The sequence below is a fragment of the Schistocerca cancellata genome, unplaced genomic scaffold (genome assembly GCF_023864275.1).
Source record: "Schistocerca cancellata isolate TAMUIC-IGC-003103 unplaced genomic scaffold, iqSchCanc2.1 HiC_scaffold_732, whole genome shotgun sequence".
NCBI classification, from domain to species: Eukaryota; Metazoa; Arthropoda; class Insecta; order Orthoptera; family Acrididae; genus Schistocerca; species Schistocerca cancellata.
The window spans coordinates 1,673,910-1,692,281 of record NW_026046743.1 but is presented as its reverse complement, the minus strand read 5'-3'; the positions used below and the strand labels follow the sequence as shown (position 1 = coordinate 1,692,281).

The window sequence follows — 18,372 nt, the reverse complement described above, 5'->3', positions numbered from 1 at the left end:
ATGAAGAGCAGCTTTAAAGTTAATTATTTTGAAACAACCTTGCAAAGTTACTTTGGTATTTAAAGAGTCAGTTGGAAAAAGGTTCCCATAGTTGTTTGTGTAAATATTTGTACATATGTGGAAGCAAACTGATATTTTCAATATTTCATTAATTGCTGAACCTTGTAAAATGTACTGTGATAATTAATATGCTTGTGTGTCTGTGAAATTTTACATTCCTCTAAAATTATTGAGAGACAAACTTCTGTTTTGTTAAGTTAAAATGTTCTGTGCTATTGCATATGTGTTTACTCTTTTATTTTATTTTGAAGGCTATACCTTTTCTATTAATATGTAGATTAATTTTGTACTGATTGCCTATTAATTGAACTATGTGTGTATGAAATGAACATGCTTAAAAGTATCTTGTGTAATGATGAAAATTAGTTTCCTTAAACCAGTGTGAAATTGAAAATTGCTTTAGATGTTTTACTTTGAAAATCTTTTGGAAGAAATGTATGCAATTTCTTAGTGTATATACTGTATGTTTGTAATGTGTGTTTTTTTTTCCCCAACTGAAGTTGGATGGAATAAATTTTTTTTTTGCAGCCAGCACCACTTAGGTGTTATGGATGTTTCCTTAAAGTATCCCTGACAGGAAACTTCAACGAAACATGGGGCATGTGTAACACTACAGCTCTTATGCTGTATGGATTCATTTTGCCTTATTTAATGTCACATTGTTGATCTTCTGTAAGTGTGATTGAATCGATAACATAAAATTGTGTACTCTTTTCTTCGTCAAACCTTTGATGTCGTGATTTGATTCTATGCAAAGTAGTGTATCTGTAATTTAAAGTTCTTTGTCCCATTTGGAGGGAACAGAACTTATTGTATGTAATTGTAATTTTGTGTGAATAATTTTTTTGTAGAAGTGTCAATATGTAGAAATGTTCTGTTTTATTTAATGTATTTGTTTGCTGTTATGTAAATTGCTGATCCTCACTTAGGGTTCTTAGTTAGTTTGTATGTAAATGGTGTAGTGGTTCCCCTTGGGAACGGAAATGCGTATCGCGCGCAAATTGTGGTTGGCATAGGTGGAAAAGGTGGAACTGATAGTCAGTCGGGGACGAGCCACCAGTCGGAAAGGAGCTACCAGTCTGTGCACTGTCAATGTAAAGGTGCACATCGTGCTGATTCAGAGAGAGGCTTTTATTGCTTCTTTCCAATGCCTCGGATGGGTGGATAAATAGCTGGATCTATTCTGGAATTTGTATGAATCATCGCCATGAAGATACGATAAAGTCCGGCAATTCTACCTGTAATTCCACCTACCAACATGCAGTTGCCACCACATTGCGCAATCACTGTAACGTAATACTATATTGATGTACAGTGAAGGATCAGCCTAATGGATGTGTTAGTGTGCTGAAATATAAGGTAATTCATATCGGAATTTATTTACCTACCTTGATTTTACTCCTCATCATAACACCTCTCAGGGTCCTCTCCGTTTGAAGTAAAGTGATTACCGAGTGTCCTTACTGAAAGTACGTTGAAGCCTAGAGCTTTGTTAAATAATGCCTCTTGAACTTATTAAAAAGATAGTTAAAGCTAATGTGGTAACAGAGTGAGTTAAAGCAAATGTTATTTGTCCAATAATAATTTTCCTATTGAAACTGCTATTTAAAGTGCTGTTACCAACTTCTAACTTTAGGCTGAGTCTTATAAAGTAAATGACCACGTTGTTGTCTGTAGTAAATTCTAAAAAGGAGAGTCAGTTTCTTGCAATTTTGTCAACATTGTGTTTCGTTGTAGTAAAAGTGAGAAAGCTGCAGTTGTGAAACGTTACATTCTCATGTATGCCAAGTGTTTGTCTCTCTTGTGTGCATATTAACAGTATAAAGACCACTCAGTTTGTGTAAACCCTGAAAGTGATAGTGTTTTTCTGTACCTGTTATAATCAATCTTAAAACATATGTGTGTTAGAGTTCATTGCACTCGCGTGTTGCTAAGTCTAGGTTGTGTCTGTTGTGTTGTCCATTATAGTTACTTATACCTACTTTCATAAACAATGTTAATCTTTCTCTTGCCTAATTAGGCTGGCGACCGTTTCCCTTATTCTATGAACAGTATAGCGAGGCAAAATTTTGTTTGTCACTATTCCAATATTAACGTAATTCTGACTTTCATTTCCGATAAGCCACTTCCATTAGGAACATCACGGTCAAATTAACAAAATTCCTCTCAGAGGGTAACACTGCTCTGTTGCTTTGTGCCATAGTTGCTTTCACACAATTGTTTTATGTCATAATCTGCTTCTAGCGTTGAGGTTATGGTACAGTAGTAGCAGAAGGGAGTGTTATAAACCGACGAGGAAGACTGTACGCACGTAAAGTTTTAGAACTGTATGGCAGACCTCAGCTTTTGAAACTGTTCCATTTTCGTCACTATAATTACAGCAACTTTGCATGAACTTTTGTTGCTCATTGTCCCAATTGCATTACCAAGCAGAGTCCCTTCCTTTTCCGAAATGAACCCGAGTGTCGTTGAAATTCAAACGCCAGCATTAAAGTAATATAGCTAACTCGTTTTCACTGCTTTAATTTCAAAGTTCAATTATGGCATTAATAGCTGGCTACAATATTCAGATTACACAAGCACGAATTAAGAGTGCGAGCTTTGTTACCGTATTTTAGCTTGCCTGTGACTGCAGCTCAGCTTGGTACGTACTAAATTTTACTATTGTTAATTGTTCAGAATCATTTAATTCAAGTTCAAAGTTAAATCTCTTATTTCTAAATTGCATAGATTCAAGTAGTTTTTGAAATGATTGTTGAGGTAGTCCAAGACTAACCGTATTTTACTGAATTTCGATGTGCTTCAGAAAGAAAGCTCACTATTAACTTCAGTCACTAAATTAACTTTCGATTTTCCGGTTTTATTAATTCTTTTGCTAAATTAAGTCAGGGTGTAGCGAAATTTATTACTTCTGACAAACTTTCAGTTTTCACACTACACGCGTCAACCTTCAGTTGCCACGCTTCTAGTGCTAATTATATGTGTAATAACCTTTCTTTTTCAGTTACTGTAGTAATTGTCCTTAGGACTGGCGACCGTGATTTCCCCAAATCTCAAATGCCTAATTACCGCTAGTTAATTGTTAACGTAACGGCTGCACATTTACTTTCTTTATTAACTTTACCCCTTTTCAAAATTAATTTCCACCAGTTTCATTAGCACATTTCCTTTCATTTAGATGTAACCCTTTCCTCCCTCTTTACCGACAGGTTAACTTCGGTGACGATTGCTTTTCCAAAACTCCCATTAGGTACACGCGGTTTCATTTTTCACTGTCATTAAAGTCGGTAAGTGAGGGGGAGGTTACACGTGGCGACCTGGTGACAGGACAATCTTCGGATTTGAGGTTGTTCTGGACACGAATTTTGCATTGTGCAAATCTCGTAACAAAGTACTGGTTACGTACAGACCGTTACGTCAGCGAGATTAAGTAGTGGGAGTAATCCTAATTATATTTGAGATTTGTCATTTATATTGAAAATTATTAAAATGAGTGAAGGCAACAATTACCAAAATTTGGTAGACTTGGATACGGAACAATCGGTCGAACAGTGGGAAACGCGCACGGCGGTTCCCATTGTTCAGGGGCAGGCGGCTAGCATGAAAGACGCGACCGCCGAAACGCAACAAAGAGCAGAAATGGAATTCCAAACTTCAGAAAATGTTTCGGAATCGGAAGCGAAAATCAAATCTGTACCCCTTGATGATGAGTACGGGGGAACATATATAGAGGAACCAGCTACGGAAGTAAAACCGGTAGTATCCGGGAATTTAACTGATTTATTGAATGTTTTGATTAATGAAATCAAGAGTCAATCGGCAGAAATTAAAGCTCTGTCTGCCAAGCAAGAAGCTCAGTCTGCCAAGCAAGAAGCTCAGTCTGAAAAAATTGAACGAAAGCTAGACAATCAGAACATAGCTATTAATGTTGTTAACAACAATGTTGGAGTTGTTAATACAAAAGTTGATAAAATCAAAGAAGATATTGTTGTAATTAATACCGAAATCGGTAATGTTAAACAGGAAATGATAGGCGTTCAGGCGGAAATTGCGAGCATAAATACTCGTTTTGATTCCGAAATTAGCAGAATCGAGAAAAGTGTAGGAGAAGCAGTTGCTCCGATCATCGAGGATAAGGTGACGGAACAAATTCAATTAGTGAAAAAAGAGGATCAACAGAAGGTGGAAACTTTAAAGGCTTTAGTGTCCGAAGTAGACACTAAAGTGAGGGAGCAGGCTAATACCTGCGAAGAGAAAAAGAGGGAAGTGGAAACGCTTGCGACCACCACTTGCCAAGTAATTACGAGAGTGTCTGAATTAGAAAAGAAACTTGACGAAAAACAGAGCTGTGTGCCAATCTGTGCACATAGTTCGGAATTGTTGACGAAAGAGGAGCGGTTCGACCCCTTGAAAAAAGGCGGTATACACGCGACGGATTTCATTAAAAATTGTGAAAGAGTTTTACCCAGATCATGGACTAATGAGAGAAAAATTAATGCGGTTATTGATGTGCTGGCTGGTGATGCCAAGCGTTGGGGCTTAAACCTCAACATTACGAACCTGACTTTTGACGAGTTTAAAAATTTGTTTCTGGCTGAATACTGGTCAGAGCAAAAACAGCAAAGTGTCTGGCGCGAATTTGTCGTATCGAGGCCTTTCGATGCGAATTCGCGTGGTTCGATGAGGGAGTTTTGTGAGGGCTGGATCCGCAAGTTGGAATATTTGCGTGATCGCCGCACGGAATCCGAAATAGTCTGGGAACTCTACAAGAAGCTTCCAGATGATACAAAACGCTACGTAGGAAGCAATTACAGGACAATCAATGATTTCCTGGAAAGAGTTGAGGACGAGGACAATTGGCGCAATAATCGCGACAGTGGTAGAGGCCGTGGTAACAACAACGGGTACCACCCCAACCATAACAACGATAACCATGGGAATAATGCATACCGCAGCAATAACAATAATCGTTCGGACCGTAATAACAATCGGTACAATGCAAATAATAACAGGAATGACAGAAACCAGTATCATACTAACGTGATACGGGCTTCACAGAATAGTAATAACGCCAGAGGGTGTGATCAGCCGCCTCAGCAGCATCCGGGGAGCGTATCTGCTGGGACGAGACAGGGAAACCATTAGCCGCGCCGGTGAGGGGCCGAGCGGGCGTGGAGAAATTTTGGCGGGGCAATAACAGGAGAAAACCCAGGTATCGTCATTATGAAAATTCCGTGTGGAATAATCAACGGCGGGAGTGTGTGCCAGTGTTAGGAGAAAGGAGTGCGCCCACAAGTAGTAGATCAGCTGTATACACGGCAGTAGGTAGTACATTCACTGTCAGTGAGAACAATTTAAGTAGTGTTCCGGAAATCGATTATAAAGTGGCAGCTGTAATACCCACAGCGGAACTGGAGATTGAGTTTAAGAATGATTCGCAATTGTTGAGAGAAGATCAGATGTCGGATAACACGTCCGTCATCGAGCGAGGGGATGCAGCGAGGGATGAGGTCTGGTTAAGGCAGTTCGGTCGCTTATACGACGAACTAAGAGATTATAGGGGTGTGTATGGGAGAAGTGTTTATGGGGAGCGCGTGCAGGATTTGCCGCGTCTCGTCCCGCAGGAAGATAGTGTTTGTAAAGTGATAGAAAGTTCTGGTCCTAACCGGCAGACTTTACCAGAAACAGTTGATGTTAATGGGGAGCACGAGCAAGATTCATTGTGTTTCGTCCCCCAAGAGTTGGATGTTGAGGTAGTAACGGAAAGTTCTGGCCCTAACCGGCAGACCTTACCGAAAGTTTCAGTGGTAGAAGTAGCCGACCCATCCGACGCAAACCTCCAGTTTAAACATTGCGAGAGTATTAAGGAGAACGATTGCGAAAATTTTAGTGATAGGCGGACACGATTGGTAGAAAAGCACATAGATTACAGCGTGTATGTGGTTAGAGCTGACATTATACGGTCAGACGATAGCAGTGTGGGTTGCGCAGATCTAGCGGAAGTAATTGCAGAAACTACTGGGCACATTCCTCCAGGTAGATTGGCAGATGAGATCAGTCTGACCAAAGAGGAATCAACGAAGGTGACAATTAATGAATTGATAGCAAAGTAACACTCACTAGTTGACGAGTTACAGGAAAAGATTTCGTTATTGGAGGCGAAGCTACAGACTAAGCCTCCGGACAAACGTGTTGAAACTAAAACTGTATGTGAACAGAGGCTGAAAAAGCCGCCAGATAAGCCGAATTTAGGAACAAAGCCGGATGGTTTTTTCTGGAATGACCTGGATATAGACGAGGATTTACTATGGGAAAATAAAGAAACAGTCGAGGACAAGTGTAGACAGATAGTAGTGTCTGTTAATATGCATGACCTACAACTAAACGTGTTGATTGACACCAGTGCAGAATTGAGTGCTGTATCTGGGAAAATATTTGAGTTACTGAAAGACAGACCTGGCATCGTAGCTATGCCAGTAACAGGAGTGAAAATTATCGGTGCTACTGGGAAGGCCAGTAAACTGGTCACAAAACAGATTTTTGTCAACTTCGAGATATGTGGGGCACGATTTCAACAAGAGTTTGTCGTCGTGCCAGACTTGACTACGGAAGTAATTATCGGGTTAGATTGGCTATTAAAGTACCGTTCGGTGATTAATTGCGAAAGCAAAACTTTGACATGTACGTCACAAGATAAAACGATAATAGTTAGTTTTGACGAGGCAGGAGACGGTGTGCATAAGCAATACCAGCCTATACACATTGTTAACTGGCCGGATGACATTGACGTAGGAATGAATTTGAACTACTGTAATGTGAGGAATCTCGGCATTGACAGAAGTAAAAGTTTAGTGGAAGAGATAATCAAATTCCCTCCACGGATTGACATTAGTATTGGTGTGAAAAAAGATCGTTGGCGAGAAGTAATGAAGCTAAAAGCCGATGCTCGCATACGTCGTCATGACGCTAAAGCGCGTTTTGCTAAGTTTGCAATCGGAGACTTAGTACTTGTAAAAGCTTATGAGAAATCGAGCGAGATAGACAATGAAATCTCTAAATTTAAGTTTGTTTATAATGGACCATATAAAGTCATTGGTATACCTCACACAAATGCTTATTGCTTAGAGTATCCAAGCTCTGGAAAACGATTAGGTATACGGAATATTGTAGACTTGAAATTGTACCAACCTAGGATCGATTAATACCACACAATGGGTAATTTGTACAGTATGTAAATATAGACTGTAAGATTTAAGGATGTGCCATGTTACGATGCTTTTGCCTGACCTAGAGGTCATTAAAGAAGTTGTAATTAATAAGTAATTAATTTTGATTAATCAGTTTAATTTTAATCAATTTAATCATGATCTAATCAACTGAAAAATCCAAGCTTTTAGTTTAAGTTTTCAGCTGAGTCACAGTAGATTAAGGAATGTAAATATGCTTTTGTAACCAGCTGTCAGGTTTCATGAATGTATGTTTTATTAGTCATTGCCGATGTACTTAGACGCTGTTTTAAGTTTCAGGCTGGTACATGCGTGTGATGATGGACAGTGTTGAGTTATCCACTGTGATAGTGTTTATGGACTCCTTGAGATTACTCGGGAGTGAGTTTTTCCGAAAGAATTCAGTGAAACGGACGTTCTGCAAATGCCGTTACACAGGCGAGTGAGATCAAGCGCGCCGCACGGGCGGGCGCAACAATATTGGCGAGGCGGAGCAGCTGTCGGCTCATGTGTCGCTGTCGGCTTTTGTGCCGCTGTCGGCATTCTTTGTACTCGCGAGTACGGAATGTGGAGTTGCTTTTCTTCCCAGACAGCTGATGTGAAAGAATTCTGCTGTCAATATTTATGTTTTTTTCGATCTGCTGTATATTATTTTCTTGTTTAGCGTTAATTGGACATGACGAGAAAATTAATTATGAAAAGGTTACATAAAGATGTGTATTCTATGTAATTAATCATTAGTTTGCGTATTTTGATATACCTGTTTTTTATGACCATGTACTCTGATTAGTTTTGCAAATAGTATTCCATTTCTTATAGTGTTACGAATTTTAATGATTTTGGAATCGCTAAACCATTTTCTATGTCTTTTATGAATTTTGATATGTTGTCAACCTGTTTTACTTTGTGCAAGATGACAGAGTGGAATAAGATTAGGAGTATCTCCACTCAATTACTATTGTATAAAAATTGGTTTATGATTGATTAGACGAATGCTAAATTTTTTTGATGCTTTGAGCATATGCATTTCCGCTGTTTCTTTTTTGGGACTTTTCTGAGTCTGTTTACGTTACACGAACATCCTCAGACAATGTGGGGCATGTGTAATGCCGGAAATGCATATCCTCCTATTTCCATCTATTGTACTATTATTTTTTTCCTTGCTTTGTTACCTCAAGATATGACATTTCTGTCTCTTTGTATATTGTAATTGTTTTACTATTCGTATATATATATTTATACATTTATGTCGATGTATAATTGGTTTGTTTCGTAAATATTATTTGAATTTTTACGCTGGGTCTTGCCTAGGGAAAACTGCTATCGAACGATTACATCGATAGGTCGTGTGAAGAATCAGTGTAGGATCTTTGGTAGTGTTAACTCTGTCGCGTGGAGCGCGGGCAGAGAGAGAGTCTGGCTGGAGTAGCGAGTGGAGCAGGTGTGTTGTGTGAAGCTCCCGCGAGTTGCCGCGCTTTTGGGGTTTGGCAGCATGTAATTGCGCTCGACTTGCGATGATAGTTTCTGACATGGTGTCGCGGACGGGAAACATTAACTAGCGCACATCAAGAGCCCGTTTCGTCTGGTGACCGTGTCGAGAAGAAGGCGCGCCAAAATCCAGCTTCTGCAACAGCGACGGCCGACAATGAGTGACTGTCGCCACCTCCTCGACCGACGGCTTCAAACCTTCAATCAACCGACGAGGAAGACTGTACGCACGTAAAGTTTTAGAACTGTATGGCAGACCTCAGCTTTTGAAACTGTTCCATTTTCGTCACTATAATTACAGCAACTTTGCATGAACTTTTGTTGCTCATTGTCCCAATTGCATTACCAAGCAGAGTCCCTTCCTTTTCCGAAATGAACCCGAGTGTCGTTGAAATTCAAACGCCAGCATTAAAGTAATATAGCTAACTCGTTTTCACTGCTTTAATTTCAAAGTTCAATTATGGCATTAATAGCTGGCTACAATATTCAGATTACACAAGCACGAATTAAGAGTGCGAGCTTTGTTACCGTATTTTAGCTTGCCTGTGACTGCAGCTCAGCTTGGTACGTACTAAATTTTACTATTGTTAATTGTTCAGAATCATTTAATTCAAGTTCAAAGTTAAATCTCTTATTTCTAAATTGCATAGATTCAAGTAGTTTTTGAAATGATTGTTGAGGTAGTCCAAGACTAACCGTATTTTACTGAATTTCGATGTGCTTCAGAAAGAAAGCTCACTATTAACTTCAGTCACTAAATTAACTTTCGATTTTCCGGTTTTATTAATTCTTTTGCTAAATTAAGTCAGGGTGTAGCGAAATTTATTACTTCTGACAAACTTTCAGTTTTCACACTACACGCGTCAACCTTCAGTTGCCACGCTTCTAGTGCTAATTATATGTGTAATAACCTTTCTTTTTCAGTTACTGTAGTAATTGTCCTTAGGACTGGCGACCGTGATTTCCCCAAATCTCAAATGCCTAATTACCGCTAGTTAATTGTTAACGTAACGGCTGCACATTTACTTTCTTTATTAACTTTACCCCTTTTCAAAATTAATTTCCACCAGTTTCATTAGCACATTTCCTTTCATTTAGATGTAACCCTTTCCTCCCTCTTTACCGACAGGTTAACTTCGGTGACGATTGCTTTTCCAAAACTCCCATTAGGTACACGCGGTTTCATTTTTCACTGTCATTAAGGTCGGTAAGTGAGGGGGAGGCTACACTACTGCTATTGGTAGATTAGGGGAAGTGTTGGAGCTTCCAGGTGTACCTCTTTACCAATATCCTGAGACATAAATAAATGCTACTACTGCTACTGGTCAATGAGTCAAGTGGTAGTGTGCTCATTCATACATCACCTCAACGTGCTGAGGCTTCTGTAAATGCTACTATTGCTGTTGATCGATAAGAGGAAGTAGTGACTCCTCCAGACTTACTTTCTTCCCAATATGCTGGGACTCCCATGATGTTACTACTGCTATATTCAATGAGCGCTAGTAGTTGTGTGTCCAAGCATATCTCATCCCATAGAACTTAGAACTACTTAAACCTAACCAAGCTAAGGACATCACACACATCCATGCCGGAGGCAGGATTCGAAACTGCGACCGTAGCAGTGACGCGGTTCCATACTGTAGCCCATGGAACCGCTCGGCCATCACGGCCGGCTATCTCATCTCAGTGTGCTGATACTTCCGTAAGTGTTACTGGTCGATGAGAGACCTTCTTACCCAGGGGCGGGCAGGAATTCAGCACGTGTGCGGTGCACATGCACGTGTGCAGTTAACAGGTGTTCTGCGTGCACACAGGGGCAAGGTGGCCACCAGCTTCTCACCCCTCCCCACCACACCGTCTCTCCGCTTCTTCCCCTGTAATGCGTTTTGTTTCCTGGTCTGCTTTATTAAATGAAGGAATAAGGTTAGTAGGAGTGTTTGAAAGTAATCATGGTTTGAAAGAGTACCTATTACCTACGATACGTTTTGTTTAATTATCACAGGTGGAGTTTACAATACGTTTAATGTCTGGAACAAAATTTCTACATACAGACAAACGCAAACAGTTACGTAAATTTTCATTACTGATGTTTGCTCTTAACCAAGACTTATTAATTTTCACAACAGAAAAAAATCTCTCACAAAAGTACGAGGGCTGTTCAGAAAGTAAGCTCCGATTGATCGCGAAATGGAAACGACTATGATAATCCGATAAAGCTTTGCACAGATGTGTTGGGCAGTGTCTCTAGTATGACGCTAGATAGCATCACGTCACTCCTCTCATTTCTGAGCTCACAGTGATCGCGTAAAGTTGTCTAGAGAATAGTGTCTCCCGCCAAGTACGAGGACCTGGTGAGAAATTTCGCCTGAAGCTATACAGCCAACATTATATAACTGTCGTGCAGTTTCTTCTACAAGGCAATATTCTCAGCCGCATTCTGAAGGGGCAATGAAGATGCTCCTGCATCGTTTTCAATTGGAAATGTTTGACTACCCACAATACAGCCCGTAATTGACTCCCCGTGCGTTTCATTTCTGCTCACATGAACCGCTGGCTATGAATACAACATTTTGGCACAGAAAACGAGCTGTAGGCCAGCGTAGAGGATTGGTGGAAAGCACTGGCGGCTGTCTTTTATGATGAGGTTATTGGAAAGTTGGTACAACGCTACGACAAATGTCTTAGTCAGAACGGCAACTACGTAGAGAAGTAGCTGGATGGTGTAGCTAACTGTTAAAAATAAAACATTTCTAATTTTCACTGTGGTTCCCATTTCGCGATCAATCGGAGCTTACTTTCTGAACAGCCCTCGTATGTCGAGCCCAACATTGACTATCTTCATGGCTTCACGATGGAGACGAGGAAACTCTTGCTGTGGAAAGTCGTGATAAAGATCTATTACACGCCTTGCCAAAAGGAACTTGTCTCTCAGACGAGAATTACACTGTAGATCTATTAATTCCATTTGCAAACTGAGATGAATATCATCTACAGAAACCAGATTCTCTCGAGAACTATTCAAAACCTTGGGATAAGTAAGATATATCCCCAAATCGCTTGAGAAATTCCTCTTTTATTGCACTAAGAACGGCAACATACTGAAATTTATTATAATGGCGTTCAATATTAAACTTCCGCTCACCAGCGAGAATACTGTCACAAATTATACATTTACAATTTTCGCGTTTTTCCACAGAGAACAAATGATTCTCCCATTCCTTTTTAAAAGATAGCAAATCTCCAATTCTCCGTTTCCTCGATTCACTCTGCATTTTCCGGTTATTGAAATACAACGTTCACTACGTAGTGGTCGCTTCGCTTCAACGTCCGCAGCTTAGCCTGGTACTACAGTGCCGCGACCTGCAGGCTGTCGGCACTGTCCCGTTCGACGATTGCACGCGAGCAGCACACGTGCAGCGCTGTGTGCTCACGAGCCGCGTGCAGCGTTTGCCCGCCCCTGTTCTTACCCATGTGCTGCGACGACTGCCACTGGTTAACGGGAGCAAGTAGCGTCGGCGCTGCTCCTACCTCCATGCCGATGCGCAGGAACTGCGAGGTCGGGTCGTCGATGGCGCCGCACTCGACACCGAAGGCGCAGCGGCCGATGACGTCAGTGGCGTAGCCGGCGAAGACGCGGTGCGGGCGCAGCTCGACGGGCCCCGGCGCGCCGCGGCAGTCCGCCTGCAGGCGCTGCAGCACGCACGACACGCAGCCCTCCAGCAGGCAGAAGACGCGCCGCGTGCGCTCGGGCCCGAATACGAGCCCGACGCGGCGGCGCACCTCGGTGTGGACCGCGGTGTCCCGCAGCACCTCGTGCGAGGCGGGCCGGAAGCCGCAGTAGCGCACCTGCGCCGAGCTGTCGCACCAACAATGACACTTGCACCTGTTCTTTCAGGGTCACAACCTATGCAATACCTAGATCTTTTGTCGCACTTTGTGCTATAAGAGGCATTCAAATAAAGTCGAAAGCGGCGACAAAAGTACACTACTGGCCATTAAAATTGCTACACCAAGAATAAATGCACATGATAAACGGGTATTCATTGGACAAACATATTACATTATAACTGACATGTGATTACATTTTCACGCAATTTGGGTGCATAGATCCTGAAAAATAAGTACCCAGAACAACCACCTCTGGCCGTAATAACGGCCTTGATACGCAAGGGCATTGAGTCAAACAGAGCTTGGATGGCGTGTACAGGAACAGCTGCCCAAGCAGCTTCACCACGATAACACACTTCATCAAGAGTAGCAACTGGCGTATTGTGACGAGCCAGTTTCATTCTTTTTACCCTTCGCAGAAGATGTCGAAGCACCTAGAGTGACGTCCACATTGATAAGTGATTTGTAAATAAGCATTCGCCGACGGCGACGAAAGCAACGTTTACGCATCATTGTAAGAAGCAGTGCCTCAGTGGCTATTCACTCAAACCGAGTGAATGCGCTAGACAGAACAGTGTGCTATTTATAGCATCAGTCCTGGCGCACGCAGCGAATGTGGACTCTTATCAGCGTGATTACGCAACCGCAACTTGATTTTCGAGCAACACGGGTCTAGTAATACTAGAGCCCGTGTTCCACAAACCCAATTCGAATCGCGCGCCAAAAACACTTCAGCCAATCAGAGACTGTGCTCGACATCTATTGAGTCTCCCAGAGAGCATCCCAGAGTGCCTCAGAGAACTACAACACCAAGCAGAATCGCTTCTCGGCTTTTGGCAAGATCAATGTGTAGTATTTGTGGCCCTTAAAAGGGTCGTTTGTTGAGAACTACTACTTTCAATGATTATATAAAGTACAATCACCCACAATGCGACAATCTTCCAAAGAAGAAGGACCACTCGCCTTCACCCATAAGTGAACGCTACAGTCAGAATTTATCTTACAACGTCTACGACAAGACAAAGACAAACTCCCGTGCGGAAAAAGGTAGGAACCCTCACTAGCAATGATAATCTCAGAAATAGGAATAGTCCGGCAAGCTGACCAAACGTTTTCAGTTGGTGAGAGATCTGGAGAATGTGCTGTCCAGAGCAGCAGTGGAACATTTTCTGTATCCAGAAAGGCCCGTACAGGACCTGCAACATGCGGTCGTGCATTATCGTGGTGAAATGTAGGGTTTCGCAGGGATCGAATGAAAGGTGCCGTCAATGCGAACGAGAGGGGACCGAGACGGGTGACCTGTGGCACCCCATAGCATCACGCCGGGTGATACGGCAGTATGGCAATGACGAAAACACGCTTCCAATGTGCGTTCACCGCGATGTCGCCAAACACGGATGCGACTATCACCATGCTGTAAACAGAACCTGGATTCATCCCAAAAAATGACGTTTTGTCATTCGTGCACTCAGGTTCGTCGTTGAGTACACCATCGACGGCGTCCTGTCTGTGATGCAGCGTCAAGTGTAACCGCAGCCATGCTCTCCGAGCTCTAATGAGTCCTCATTGACACCACTGAAGTCGCAAATGGCGGTGGTTTCGGATCAGAGGAATGCATCCTACAGGGCGTCTGGCTCGGAGGTGTCATTATGGTAATTCTGTTACAGATGATGATGATGAAGTCCCGTACTCCTTCACAGAGCATAGGGGACGATGCGGGAGACCGCACTGCTGTACTAGGCAAGGTCCTAGTGGAGGTGGTTTTCTATTGCCTTCCTCCGACCGTAATGGGGATGAATGATAATGATGAAGACGACAAAACAACACCCAGTCATCTCGAGGCAGGTGAAAATCCGTGAGCCCGCCGGGAATCGAACCAGCGATCCTGTGTACGGGAAGCGAGAACTCTACCGCGAGACCACGAACTGCCGAACTGCGGACCTGTTACAGAACAGTTCGTTATGTCACTGTGGTCGCAACGGCTGCAGATGCAGATGCAGTACGATGTGCCAGGACTAAATGCTGTACACGACAGTCATCCCTCTCGGTAGTGTTATGTGGCCATCCAGAGCACGATGTTCTTGCAGTCGTACCTCCCCGTGACCACCGCTGCCAGCAGTCATGTACAGTGTCTACATTGCTGCCTACTCTTCCTGTAAAATCGCAGAAGGAACATTCAACTACTCGTAGTTCCAGCGTAATGACAAGTGCCGGCACGAAGATAAAGACCGATACAGCAGAGAAGACTGTGAGATGACGTCAGCCTATAGCACGCTGGCTAGGACGCCACCACGACAGGAGCGGCCTCTACACGAAGAGAACAAAGGCGACGCGCCACCTAGCCTCGGCTGCATTAGAAGAGCCCCACTAGAAGTGCCGCACTGGAAGGCGACCTGTGACTTGCATGAAAATTGTATGCATTGAAGGACATTGATTATTTGCATGTCACCATTTGCTTGCGACCAGTCTTGGTAAATTTGCCACGTTAAGTATTGTTCATCTACTTTATTGTAATAAAAACCATTAACATGATTTGCTTGAATTGTTATTTAGCTCTCCGAGAAAGCAGCATCATAGGCACCCTATATTGCACGTGTGGGCAGAAGACCACATTGGCAGTGAGGATTTACCAACAAATGCCATGACTCGTTGCCACGGAATATTTTTTTGTATTGCTGGCACCTTAATTCTCTCGTCTTTTATTTGCAGCGGAGTTTACTTGCTTTAACAGTCTTGAGCCGTGGTAAAAATTGCTGTTTTGAAGAGCGCGCCGTCCGTTTCTGGGGGTGGCGCCGCTGTGGCAATCGCAGCTTTGGTGTCTCCCTCTGGTGGGAAAGGGGAAATGTTGCTGTTCACGTGCATTTAAGGGGAGCTATGAGCTCGCCAGTCAGTCCGGGGTGGTGGTGTGGGGGCAATGCTGCCCCCAGCCACCTCCAGCCACTCCAAACCGTCCAGAACCGGGCTCTCCGGCGTGCCCTCCACCTCCCCTTCGACTTCCCTACCCAAGAGCTCCACATCCTGGCCGAGATGCCTCTCCTTCGAACCGGCATCCTCTCTGCAGCCACTTCCTTTTACCAACTAACCCGTCACTCTCCTAATCCCTTAATCCTTTCCCTGGGCACCCGTGTGCATCGTCTAGCCACCACTCGATGGCCTGACCTTCTATTCCGCCCCCCATGACTTCGCATACACTAGCCACCTCATTTCACGTCCACTACTCTCTCTCATATCATCGATTATCTCCCCAAATCATGTCATGCACCCTCCACAGAATGCCACCACCATCACCCCCACACCCTCCCCACTGCCAGCCTAATCATGACAGGCTCTTCTTTTTTCACTTCTTCATCTGTCACTCTCAGACTTCTTTCTCTTTCTCCCCCCCCTCCCCCACTCCATCACCTCAAGATTGTCTGCCACCACCATCAAAAGATGCCGCCAAGAACAAGAAGAGGACAGGAAAATGGCCTTTCGTTTTCTTTCAACTTATGCTGTTCCTCCTCGTATCCTTTACTCTATCACTTGTTGTAAATTCCGGCTAGCCAATGGGCCATTCGTTTTCCACACACTTCTACTGTCCCTTCTACTGTCCTGTAATCTTATAAAATCACGCTGGCCAGTCAATTGGGCCATTCGTTTTCCCTACCTCTTCTACTATCGCTCTAACTATCCTTCCAACCTTAAAAAAATAGCACAAAAGTCAAGCAAACATCTAACCGTCATGACATCCCACACCAATCTTCATGTAAGAATGAGAAGCGCCTCAGTTGCGCTAGAACTTCGCCCACCGCAGAGGGTACAACCCTCCGTCATGTGCGTCTGCGTCTGCGCCAGTCGTGCAGTCTGGGTCAGTCTTTCGTCCCCAGCTTGCTAGCCTGTCTCTCGTCCGCATTTGTTACGCAGTTAGTGTCTGTCTGTCGTTCGCAGTGCTAGTATGTCTGTCGTTCGGATCAACCTTTAAAGCCGGCAAAATGAAAGTCTTTCCACTTCGCCAGTAAGAGGAGTCAGCGAGTGGTCGCCCGGTCGGAGCTTAGTTCCTGCATCCGAGCCTGCGCGTTAGGCCGCCAGTCTGATCGAATTTGCTAAGGCAATGAGCATTGGCTGTTGGATCGATCGGTTGGTCGGTCGCGCACTGAGACACAAGATGACTTGTCCGCCTTGAGCGTCGGCGCATGTGAGGTCGCCACGTGAGTCCAGTGGGCCGCGGCGTATAGCGAGGGGTAGTGGCTTCGCGGTCGACACGAGAGCAACAGGAGTCAACCCACGACATCAGTCTGGCCGGTGCGAGTTGCGACGCCGTGAGACGGGAGATCGGCGCGCCTTCCTGCGTCCGTTGAAGCGGCTGGCAGTGGGGGATTCGGGAGAGCGATTTGGGGGTGCTGCGCCAGGTCTTCTCAAGAAATCGCAGTTTATTAGAAGTTAAGTGATTGGTGATACGTTGTTTGATTTACTCTTGTTAAATTCTACTTGTTTCCTTGGTGAGGTCACCAGCCGTTTTGCTTTAGGTGCGTCCCACCTATCTTCTCCGTTTGCCCACCCGTAGGAAGGTGATTGTTTATAAATTGGGTGGTCCGTTTTTCCCTTGTGGAGTAGGGGCGGGTTAGAGCAACCTGTGGTACGGGTTGTTCGGTAATCTCTGTATAAATCTACCGTACGTTAGTAGGTGCCTCTGTCATGTTTGCCGGATTTGGTGTGTTATCGAATTTATTGCGTGGAGTGTAACGACCAAATACCTGAAATACTTTTTGATCATTGGAAACTTTGATATTATTGCCTGGGATCTTGAGAGGCGGTATCTGTCTACTGTAGAGCATCTTAACTATTGTTTGCCCAACCTTGTAACATTTTATATAAGATTGTATTTATGGGCCTTTATTTAAATGATCATTTTAGTATATTAAGTTGCCACCCTTTCACCGTAAGACTTTTCTTAGAAGTTAAAATCAAGTTGTTCCTTCGGTGGCAAGGTTAATATTTTAATTGTTAGTGTTTTGTACGTTTTCCATCCCTCCTACGGGGGGGGGGGTGAATAGTTTGTGTGCTTGTGTAAATTGTTATAACTCTTAGTTTAAAGTTATCTGGTGTGCTGCAGATTTGCACCAGTGTAGTCTTTCAGAGGCTGTTGTGAGCTGTCGTAACTACGGCCGTGTCAAAAGGGAGCGGTAAGGTTCTCTGCCCGAAAGCTCATACTGTAAGTAGGCTGTTTATGTTTTCTTTATGTAAGTATGCTGTTTATGTTTTCTTATTGGCAACGTTACGTAGCGCTCTGTATGAAAATCACTGGCTGTGCTGTGTGCAGTCTGCGGCTAGTTTGCATTGTTGTCTGCCATTGTAGTGTTGGGCAGCGGCAGCTGGATGTGAACAGCGCGTAGCGTTGCGCAGTTGGAGGTGAGCCGACAGCAGTGGTGGATGTGGGGAGAGAGATGGCGGAGTTTTGTAATTTGTCATGAACTGCTATATATACATATATTATGACTATTAAGGTAAATACATTATTTGTTCTCTATTAAAATCTTTTATTTGCTAACTATGCCTATCAGTAGTTAGTGCCTTCTGTAGTTTGAATCTTTTATTTAGCTGGCAATAGTGGCGCTCGCTGTATTGCAGTTGTTCGAGTAATGAAGATTTTTGTGAGGTAAGTTATTTGTGAAAGGTATAGTTTAATGTTAGTCAGGGCCATTCTTTTGTAGGGATTTTTTGAAAGTCAGAT

General features: G+C 43.4%; 1 protein-coding gene across 1 annotated transcript in view; it reads right to left on the bottom strand.

The window, feature by feature from the left end:
* LOC126141634 (cytochrome P450 6a2-like) overlaps positions 1–18,372 on the bottom strand; it is a 141,134-nt gene that overhangs the window by 85,591 nt on the left and 37,171 nt on the right. Inside the window, exon 2 of the mRNA XM_049915272.1 lies at positions 12,303–12,630. Within this exon, the coding sequence (XP_049771229.1) occupies positions 12,303–12,630 (328 nt within the window). The remainder of the gene's footprint in view (positions 1–12,302; positions 12,631–18,372) is intronic.